The sequence below is a fragment of the Nematolebias whitei genome, chromosome 18 (assembly GCF_014905685.2).
Source record: "Nematolebias whitei isolate Nwh7 chromosome 18, NemWhi1, whole genome shotgun sequence".
Lineage (NCBI taxonomy): Eukaryota > Metazoa > Chordata > Actinopteri > Cyprinodontiformes > Rivulidae > Nematolebias > Nematolebias whitei.
In genome coordinates this window covers 35,525,301-35,536,601 of record NC_056515.1, presented here as the reverse complement: position 1 = coordinate 35,536,601, position 11,301 = coordinate 35,525,301, and the positions used below count along the sequence as shown (strand labels likewise).

At 37.5% G+C, this 11,301-nt stretch overlaps 1 protein-coding gene across 1 annotated transcript in view; it reads right to left on the bottom strand.

The window, feature by feature from the left end:
* Positions 1–1,714: 1,714 nt before the first annotated feature.
* The window catches only part of musk (muscle, skeletal, receptor tyrosine kinase), a 24,942-nt gene continuing 15,355 nt past the window's right edge, over positions 1,715–11,301 (bottom strand). The window contains exons 13-17 of the mRNA XM_037692661.1: positions 8,380–8,554; positions 7,565–7,751; positions 7,295–7,489; positions 6,480–6,628; positions 1,715–2,415 (exon numbers count right to left, since the gene is read on the bottom strand). Coding sequence (XP_037548589.1) covers positions 1,715–2,415; positions 6,480–6,628; positions 7,295–7,489; positions 7,565–7,751; positions 8,380–8,554 — 1,407 coding nt within the window. The remainder of the gene's footprint in view (positions 2,416–6,479; positions 6,629–7,294; positions 7,490–7,564; positions 7,752–8,379; positions 8,555–11,301) is intronic.

The window sequence follows — 11,301 nt, the reverse complement described above, 5'->3', positions numbered from 1 at the left end:
AATAAAAGCCCACTGCATGTAAATGCTCACCGTGAACAGATTGTGCGTATTTAAACGATATATTTGGATTATTTTATCCAAATACATTTCAATGTGATCAAACAATTGTGCGCATGTAAACATACTGTAGCTAGTGTTAAGAACTTAAATGATTGAAGAACCAATTTTGATGGCTCTACTTGAATCTTGACCAGATTTAAGGTCAGAATGTTTTATTTATTTTTTTTTAACTAACTCAGGGGTTGATTAAAAAAAAAAAAAGAAGTGTGACTGCAAATGTTATATTTGTTTAGATGGTTTACACGTGAAACTTGGAAAAAAAAACAACTGATAAAACACCAAATACTGTTTATTGAAATGCCTCCTGTTTTATTAGATTAAATACTATTGAATATACAAAATAATAATAAAACATATTTTGACAAGTGTGTCCTAATGTTATGCCAGATCAGCAAAGTATAAAATTATGTAATTCCCTGCTAATAATTTTAGGTCATACAAAGGTCAAATATGTTGAAGCATTTTATTTACAAACAATGCAAAGAATCATAATTAATATGTTTCAATGTAGCAAAACATAAAGAATCAATATTCGTGTAACACAGATCTACACAAAAAATAACTCCAAATACAAAAAGAAATAAAAAACAATAATAATGTGTTCATCATTTGCGAAAACTCTACATATTTTTGAAAAAAAAAAAGTTATGTTGAGTATAAAATAAATGTTTTTTTTTTAAATCTATCTAGAATTTATGATTAAAGAAAATGTAAATTATATTGTTGAAGATTTTGTTTCTTCATAGACAGCAATTTTGCATATTTAAAAATTTTGTAGCTTTTTCTCAAATATTTTCTCAAAATGATGTGTTAAAGCTCAAAATGAGATTTGGTTCAATATGTGTTTTTGAAATTAATCACAAAATTTTTTTTTTTATCAAGAAAATACCTAGTAAAATCAAAAACTAATAACGTCAAACAGAAAATAGACAATATAGAGAAATGAGAAATAATGCCTCAATATGGAATAGAAACATGATTATAAAAATCATAAACAACCATGAACTAAAGTGATTGTGTGCCACTGTGGAATTGGCTCTTATTTACTGAAAATGCAAGGTTTCCTAAAAACATTATGTTATTAGTCGTTTGCTTTGATGCATCAAACCATTACTGTTTCAAACACTGCCTCTCTTCTCATTCAATAGCCTGAATGTTGCTGGTATGGCAAAGTTCAAGACTAGAAAAAATAAAATAAAATCCAACAGTGCAACACACAATTAATAGAAAACAAGGTTTAAAACATCTATTGTATAAATAATCAATGCACAGATGCATGCTTATGATTCAAGTCTTTAAAAGCTGCTCAGTTTTGAATCTCTGAGACCGACGTTCCATCGGATTTCACCTTTACTGTATGTCGTTCGTATATTCTGAAAGGACACTGTGTCTTCATCAACTCTTGACTTGATTTATGTGGCTTCAAAGTAGCTCACAATAAGAGACTTCAACCAACCGGAGGTCTTTTTAGAAATAAAGTTTTTAGTTGCTTTCGAAATACAAACCTAAACATCACCGTAGACGTTTCAAGGACCTATGACGATTTGAAAAAAGGTAACTTCCCTGGATACAAGGCTTGAATTTCTTTCTGTCAAGTCATATTTATTTTTTAAAAGTGTTGTCAGCACACAACACATTCACATGTCAGTGGAAGTTAGCAGTCCGCCTCAGTCTCTGTATTTGTGTTCAGGCTGTGCTGATGCATTCGCTCCAATATTCGATGTATACTACTGAAGCTTGGTCTATCTGAAGACTGTGTGCTCCAACAAAGCCTCATCAGATTGTACAGCTCCAGAGGACAGTTTTCAGGACAAGAAAGAATAAGTCCATTCCTCACATAGTAAATTACCTCCTCGTGACCCATTCCATAATATGGCTGCATCCCGTGGGAGAAAATCTCCCATAACACCACACCGTAGGCCCACACATCTGATTCTGTGGTGTAACGATTGTAGAAAATGGATTCTGGGGGCATCCAACGAATGGGGATGGCATCATTCTCATTGGCTTTGTAGTAATCGGCTGAGTAGATATTTCTAGAGAGGCCAAAATCTGCAATCTTCACAATCATTTCCTCTCCGACCAGGCAGTTACGGGTTGCCAGGTCGCGGTGAACAAACTTGCGCTCTGAAAGGTAGGCCATCCCTGCAGCGATCTGCTTGGAAATTGATAGCTGTTCGGCACAGGAGAGCGATCCCGTTTCCACATCCGAAGAGGAACTGCGAACTGAGAGGCTTGCACGGCTGAGGGGGCGCACCGACTGGGATGGAGATTGGCGACGCAGGAATTCGTTTAGATCCCCATGAGCCATGTACTCAAACAACAGACACATTGGTTTCCCCACAGCGCACACACCTGAGGAGAGAACAAATGAAAGATCTTAACTTTTAGGTTTAGAAGTGGAATTGAACAATACATCATTTCTAGAATAGTGGTGAACGTGTGTCCTGTCCAGGGTGTACACCACCTCTCACACAGTGACTGTTGGATTTGGGCACCAGTGACCCTGCGACACTTGTATGCTTGTATGTATGCATGGAGTTCTAGAATTGCACTGCTTGGGGTGACTGCGTGTTGGAGTAGCTCTGCTACATTTGTTCTGAGATTTTGCTTTTGGAAACTTTAATTCCTCTTTTGCTGGATGTAAATCACTTTTTTGGATGATTGTTTCCTCTGGCATTGGATGTCGTGCCGCTAGAAGAGTTTTTAGTGAAACTTTTTTAGTTTTGAACATTTGTTATGATGCGTAACCATAACAACAAGCTGTTTTTTTTTTTTTTTTAACAACCGGGAGCAGCTAATTAACATCTTAAAGCTCAAATAATATCACTGCTACAGCCCCAAATCTCAAATTACTTGAAAAGGAGGCGCCGCAGATGCATTTCCATCTCCTTGCTGGCTGTGCTTGAGTGCGTAACTGCTGAAATCCTGGAACTAGCAAGAAACATGGCTCGTGACAGCAGAAGGACCGGGATCATCCCCCGGCACCTGCAGCTGGCTGTCCGCAGCAACAAGCTCGGCAGACTACTGGGAGGAGTGGCCATTGCTCTGGGAGGAGTTCTGCCCAGCATTCGGGCGGTCCTGCAGCCTGGGGAAACCGAAAGGCCAGCCAAGTCTGGGTGAACGGATCGGACTGTATCTGCAACCAATTTCTTCGGATCTGCTGTGGGACAGACCTTTACAAGAGATCCTTCCTGCCTACATCCATCAGCATTTATAACATCACCTAATTAAACCAGGATGATGAGTTACAACATTTATTTTCCTTTTGAGATTTATAAAATATTTTTGAATTGGATTGAATGTATACATGGATGTATGTATGTATGAATAATTTGTTGATCTCAGTTTTAATTTAGGGGGCTAACAAATTTCCAGAAAGCATTATTGCTATAAAATACAATGCATTATATATGAACACGCAATTAATCTTATATTTGTTAGCTATAAAATTATTTATTGACAATAACATCAATGTAAATTATTTTACCATTGTCTTATTTTAATTTAAATGCATGAACTACTAAACTGTATGCAGTTAATGCTCTGACACGCAATGACTGATAATGACTGTCAGCATTACAACTGATTATTTTTTTGTACTTAAAAATGGTGAATTACAGATTAATTTAAAATATGTTATATTAAAAATACCAACATTTTTGAAAAAATTAAAATTAAATAAAATGTGGAAATGTGTTTGACAAAAAAGATCCAGGAAAAACTAGGGCCTCAGATAAAATAAAAACCTATGTAGCATTGTGAATAAAACAATATACAACAGAAAGGTCAAATTACATTATTTGTACTAAACTTAGAAAACCTATGTATGTTTAATTTTTCTTTATACATTTCATGACAAAATTTTCACTTCTGTAGCATAATAAGATCATAAATATATGAAAGAAACTATGCGTTTCATAAAGTATTATTTGGCTATAATTAATAGTATTTTAACTAGAAATGTATTCAGTGGTGTAGAACATACAAACCTTAACAATAATTGACTGAAATTAAACCTCAGCCAAATGTTTTCATACAGTGTAAATATAAAGGAAAGATGGAAGTCAATATGAAACAGTGGATTTGAATATTTGATGATTTCCACTATGAATGTTTTATCCTCTTTGCCGAGCTTTTCCAAATATTGTGTTTGCATTTTTACTTGTTTCATTTTGAAACTTTTTTTAATTCATAATAAACAGCAACATCCAGATCAGATAAAGGTTTGCAACATGCCTCCATGTGATGTTTGGTGAGAAGAGGAAGTGTATTGGGCATGCTCTGCTTTTGTACTGCAGGTCACAAATTAAAATGTTAAAATACAGAAATTAAAATGTTTCCTCTGTAATCTGCACACTCTCATGCAACAAAACATGGGCATATGAACATATGGCATCTCTAAATTTGACTTATTCATTTAATAAAGGCATATTTTTACATGACACATTTAGTATATTATTAGTCTTAAGGGTAATTAGAGGTTAAAGAAATAATCTGCTCGACCTTGGTTTCATGTGTACCAGATACGCTACTCTGCAGAATACTCATCTAAAATAAATGTTGCCCAGATCTAAGCTGAAAAAAAGAGAAACACTAAAGTACACTGAAATGTGAGTTTGTGTTGATTTAAAAAAAAAAAATCCACAAACTTCCTTCAGCAGGACCAATGACCGATGGCTCAGTTTACTAGTACTGAAAAGAGCATGCTGTACCTCTCTAAATGTATTCCTTAAAGTATATTTGGATTTGAGCTGTTTGTGTTAGATAAGATGGGCTGTATTAGAGCAGAAAAAAATTTAATGGAGGACATTTGTTTTAGCCAGGCCAACAAAAGCACATTAGTTGTCAAGCTGCGTTCGTTTACTGGCAAACAGTCGTATCTTGAGTGCGTTTACAATATCCTGGTGAAGATCTGGGAAAAATGATTTAATTCAAAAAATTTACTGCGTGTGACAGGAAACTAAGAGTTAAATAGAGCTGAATAAAAGTACTTAGACTGCTGGAGATGAGCTTGAATCATTGTGTGCATATTCTTTTCTTGTTATAAAGCCTTGACTAAATGAGTGCCAAAATAAAAGTTCATATCGCGATGTAAGTGTATCATTACAAAAAAATATTTTCTATATCCATCCATCCATTATCTTCTGCTTATTCCAAAGTTGGGTTACGGGGGCAGCAGCTTGAACAAGGAGGCCGACATCTCTTTCCACAACCGCCTCTTCCAGCTCTTCTGGGAGGACTCCCAAGGCGTTCCCAGGCCAACTGAGAAACATAGTCTCTCCAGAGTGGCCTTGGTCTTCCCTGGAGTCTCCTCCCAGTTGAACATGCCCAAACCAGCAAAACTGCTGGCATAGCCCTACAGAACTTCACTGAACTGCACAAGGCAAGGTCAGTGAGCAAGGCCATGCTGATTCTGGCAGATCCTGATCACCCACTCCATGGTGAGTTCAGGTTGCTTCCATCTGGATGCAGGTACCTGCTGCCCAGATGTAGAACAAACAGACTGAAAAATTCATTCATCCCTGTATTGATCTGGCGAACAGTGATGCTTTCATGTATTATTTTAATGTCTCAATGTCGTGTCTAGTATGGATGTTTTGTGTGCCTAATGACTGTGAAACAAATTGCAACTTGGAGATAATAAAGATTCTTGAAATTGAACCCAAGAGAGGCGCCTGGAAGCATCCTTACCAGATGCCCGTACCACCTCAACTGGCTCCTCTCGATGTGGAGGAGCAGCGGTTCTACTCCAAGTCTCTCCCGGATAACTGAACTTCTCACCCTATCTCTAAGTGAGAGTCCAGCTACCCTGCGAAGTAAACTCATTTCAACCACCTGTATCCGCAATCTCATTCTTTCAGTCACTACCCAGAGTTTGTGACCATACATGAGGGAAGGAACATAGACTGACTGGTAAACAGAGCTCTGCCTTACAGCTCAGCTTCCGCTTCACCACAACAGACTGGCACAGTGTCCGCAATACTGCAGATGCTGCACCAATCCATCTGTCTCACGCTCCATTCTTTCACTCGTGAACTAAACCCTGAGATACTTGAACTCCTCCACTTGAGGCAGAACCTCACCCTCGACCCTAAGAGAGCAATTTTTATATATTTTTTATATAATCAGTGCAAACATCTATTTACACAATAAGCATTGAGTATGTATGGGGCAGCTATTTATGTGACCAACAATATTCCTTCCTTCCTTTGTTTCATTTTAAGTCAAAACTCATAATTGATGAGATAGTATGAAAGTAAATCAAGACTTCACATTTACGTGTGTATTTTCTTGTGATCAATACAAATTCATATTCTCCCCAATTATTGGAGTTTTTAACAGTTTTTTTTGTTTTCTAGATAACTTTATCTATTTACATCCTTGTTTCACATGCACCCCCACCAACGCATCTTTACCTAGGAGTCGAACAATGTTAGGATGATCAAATTCAGCCATGAGTGCTGCCTCTCTCTGGAAGTCATTCTGCATATCAGCCGAGGCTTCCTCCTTCAACATCTTCACAGCCACCATTGTGAAAGATTCTGTGGACAGCAGGCCTGGAGCTCTGCAAACAGAATGAAATACACAGAACATTCATTTAAATGTAACTAACTACCAAGAATTCAGCGCATGTCAGAAAGCGGTTTTAATTTCCAATAACGGTAGCCTTTATTGTACATGCAGATTGCAGCCATTGGTTCGCAAAACGAGAGACAAAGCTAAATATACAAGTTGTAAATATTCTCAGATAATCCTTGAACACCGTTGTCAAACAAGTTGTTGACAGATGTATGCCATTTTAGAAATAAAACAGCCCCATGACTACTCAGGTCTGCTATTTAGTCTGATGAAAGAGATCAGTGTGAGACATTATGGCCTGCTGTGAAAAGGTTCAAGGTGGTCTGAAAAGGGTTCCTGTAACACACTTTGTGAATGATGCATCTGTTCTCAAAATGACCAGTGTCCTTGTTTAATCAGGGTGTCCTCTACCCCATATCCTAGTCCTGTCTCTGTACTTCATTTTGTCCCTACGCTTGAGAACTATCCAACATTATGTTGATGAGTTGGCATGAATACGCCTGCATTTTTGCAAACACGTATGCTTTTCCTCTTGTTCTTACATGTTTTTTTCAACAATTGTTTTCATACTTTATTTATTTTTTACCTTTTTACTTGTATCGCCTAGTTGACAAAGTAAAGTATGCCTTTTATACATCGTTTTTGTTCTCACCTGGCTTGGAAAACTCGTCCAAAGGCTCCCTCGCCGATATCTCTAACATATTGAATATTATTTCTGGGGTACTCCAGAGCCAGTAGCTTTGAGTTCAGCAGCAGGGGAACCCTCTGGTACATGGGGTTCGGGTGGAGTCGATCCAGCAGGAGCTCAGATGGAAGAGCACTCAGCGTTGGGGTCTTCGTCACCCTTCTAACATGTAGAAAATACGAGGGGTTAAAAAATTGAAAGCGTAAAGGGATATTGCAGATTTTTCAGCCTTTTCACCGTTTTCTGTTTCTCCATTGCTTCCGTCGCTTGAAGCAACCAATGATGATAATTGTGAGGAAGACCGCAGTTGCCATTGAGGTCAGGACGACGACGATGACAGACATTGAGTAAGCAGGTGATGATGTAGTAGTTGCTGGAGGGTGACGAGCGTTCTGATTTGGCACCGTCAACGCGGGCTTCATCACTTTTAAGACCGAAGCAGAAAGTCACTAACTCAATTTATGTTCAAAAACTGATTTATTCATTGTTATGCACTTTCCTGTTTTATTTAAGAAAACCCAACTTTATAGTATTTATTTAGGTGGTCTTGAGTACAGTTTTCAGGATATTTCTCTTGGAATTAGTTGTTTTTTTCTTATTTCACTCTTTCCTGTGTCTGGCCGGTACATGAATCATTCAACTTATCTACTCAAATTATCAACCAGTTTCGTGTGTACGCACGCATCAAAGCTTACAGAGAACATGTTTAGATGTTTTTCAGCACTTTTTACAAGCAGCCTGTCAAAAAGATGAAAATAGCAATTTTTTATATATATATAAAGTTTCAAAGAAAACACAAATAGATATGTTAAAATGAAGAGTTTATATGACATTGTGATTCCCAAAGAGCAATTAATTGAAAACTTGGGAGAAATCGTGTACACCAAACGCAAGATTCAACTTTCAGTCCCCACGAAAAGTCTATCTTAGTTCTTTGTTGATGACCAGTTATTATTTTAACAGATAATGATAATGGATCTGCAATCTGTTTTAAGATTAACTTCGCTTTCAGACGTGGACTACAAAAGGGGTTTGATGAAAAAAGCCCACACCTGATGCCGGGGCTGCCTCCCCACACTGAGGCACAGCACAGTACTCCCAGCGTATGTTCACATCTGAGGTGTAACACCATGGCTTCTCACTGATTCCTCCAGGGTTCCTGCAGTGGTTCTCCGAGTCCATCAACTCTGGAATGACCTCTACGGAGAGGCGATGCTGGTGGGGGACCTAGAAGAAAGTGTTTTTTTTTTGTCTTAATAAAAGTTTATATTTAAAAACAAGTTAAAGTCACCTTTAAAAAAAAAAAAAAGATTAAGATGACCTTCTAAACACATTTCTGGAACGTGTACCACTGTCTTAAAACTTCAAATAGCCCTAAATTGTCCTGCTGTCATCAGAGAATTTCTTGACAGAGCTTGCAATTCATGCTGCCAACTTAAACATCCATAATCATCAAAAAGTGCTGGTCATGCATCCTGAGAGACATGACGATGTGAGAGGGCTGGATTCAGCATCCCATTACTGCAGCTGAAAATGTGAAGCAACAGTCTCATAAGGTTGGGTTCTGACTGACCCCAGAGGTCCTGTTAACATCACGTCTTAAAAACAAAATTGCATGGTAAAATGCTTGTCACCTTTTTTCCCTATAAAGTAATGTATCTTATTTTCCTTTGTGTATTCACCAATACACCCCTATTTTCCTCCTCCAGATGTTTTTTTTTTTTTTTGCAGTCCGATAGCAATGACGTGACTAACAGAACACAATCTAGTTTTCTATCAGGCCAAAAAGGTTTAAGAGCTGTCTCAAATTATGCCTTAATTCCTATTTAATTCATACCAGTTAAATTCTTACGACATGATCTATTAAACTATTTTAAAATGTACTGTCACCTCATTACATTATCCGGCTGGTATTACCTCATCTTAGCCATAAGTAAACTTGATGAATCATGCCTAGGACTGAGTTGAACACCCCGTCTTAAGAGGTAATAAAATGTGCAAATAAATGTGTCAGCGTCTTTGGGGTACGTTTTTGTGGCCTTTCAACTTCCTGAAGGTTTCAGTTCTTTGATTAAGTCATCTCATCAAACACAAAAATGCAGCATACTGTATATACAAAAGCTGCTCATATTTTCCAGTTCTGTGCAGCTTAGTTTGACACTAGTTTGACTCTATGATTCAGCCCAAAATAACATTTCACACACTTTTAATAAATTAGTTTTGCCACTCATTTAAAAAGCTGTCAATGAAAAACCTGTTAAAAATCATGACTTTGTAATATCCTAAATTTCATATGTATTTTACTAAAATTGGACTTGTGACCCATCCTGGGTGTACCACATCACTTGCACCGTGACTGCTGGATATAGACACTAGTGACCCCTGTGACCCAGAAAGGAAGAACCGTGTAAAGATAATGGATGGATGGATGAATGGATCATATAATTACAGTTTTAGTTTGAAATATCAATTGTATAGTATAAGCAATATTGAGTGAGTACTTCAAAGTTCTGTGTACTGAAGTAGTGCACACTGCATGTGGACATATTGCATTATAATAGAAATGAATTGACTGTTCTTGGATTGAATCAGGATTGAATTTATGAATTGGTTTTATTTATTTAGTTATATATTTAGCATTCTGCTCTGAGATGACTTTTGTTGTGGATTTGTGCTATATAAATAAGTTGAATTGAACTGAACTGAATACAGTCAGTATGGGTTTTCTGAGAGCTTCCAAAGGCATCAAACTACTGGAAGCTGCTCTGAAAGTATATGAAAGAATAATAGAAACAACACAACAGCATTTGAGATTAAAGGTGGCGTTCATCAGGGTTCATTTCTCAGCCCACTCTTTATTGTTGTAATGGATGCAGTTACTGAGCTTATTAGGAGAGAAGTGCCGTGGGATGTGTTGTATGCAGATTACCTAGTTTTGGCTGGAGACTCTGAAGTTACTCTCCAAGATAGTTTCAGACAGTGGCAACAGGTACTTGAGAGTAAAGGTCTGAAAATAAATGCAGCAAAAACGGAGACCATGGTCTGCTCGAAAGCTAACGAAACCTTAACAATTACTGATAATAGAGAAAATGTATTGAAGCAGTTTGAAGTATTCAAGTATCTGGGGTCAGTGATGAATGCAAAAAGAAGCTGTGAAGAAGGGAGGGTAAGTTTGAGATTGTCATCATTGTATGTTCCCATACAATGGTAAAAATGGTTCTCTGGATTTAACCCATCACACCTGAGATACACCCAGGTGGAACAGTGGGCAGCTATGTAAGCACCCGGAGAAAGAATACATTAAATACAGAATTGGTGAGGCGTAGCAAAAATGGAAGGAGTTGACAAAAGGATGCTGATTCATATTAAAAAGAAAGTGCACAAGATGGTGGTGCACCCAGTCTTGCTTTGTGGAGCTGAAGTATGGACATTAAAGAGAAAGGAAATGGAATGTTATGTGGGATTCTTGGAGTATCCCTCAAGGATAGATGCTGAAATGACGATATCAGAAAAACACTTGGAATGGCATGCATCACCGACAAAATACAGGAATTGAGAACGAGATGGTATGGGCTTGTGCAGCAAATGGAAGGTAAAAATGCTATTAAATGCAGACGCTTTTTGTCAATGAAGCAGGGGAGGGCAGAAGAAGAGGTGGATGGATACTGTATGTTATAAGATATGAAGACACTCCATCTCATAACAGACGATACACGAAACAAAGCAAAATGATGAAGGAGAATCCATGTGGCTGATCCTGCTTCAAAGGAGCAGGACCTACAGCTTGAAGGAGAGGGAGGGAGCATTTTCTGAGACGTATTTTTATTTCATATCCAGGACAATATCTTGTTTTAATATGTGGAGGGTATATGACATAAACATCTACTGTTATCAGCCTACAGAGATGATGGTCTTGTCCCTAATTTAACTTCTGAGTTTCTGTGGAATGTTCATATATCTGTGTATATATATAT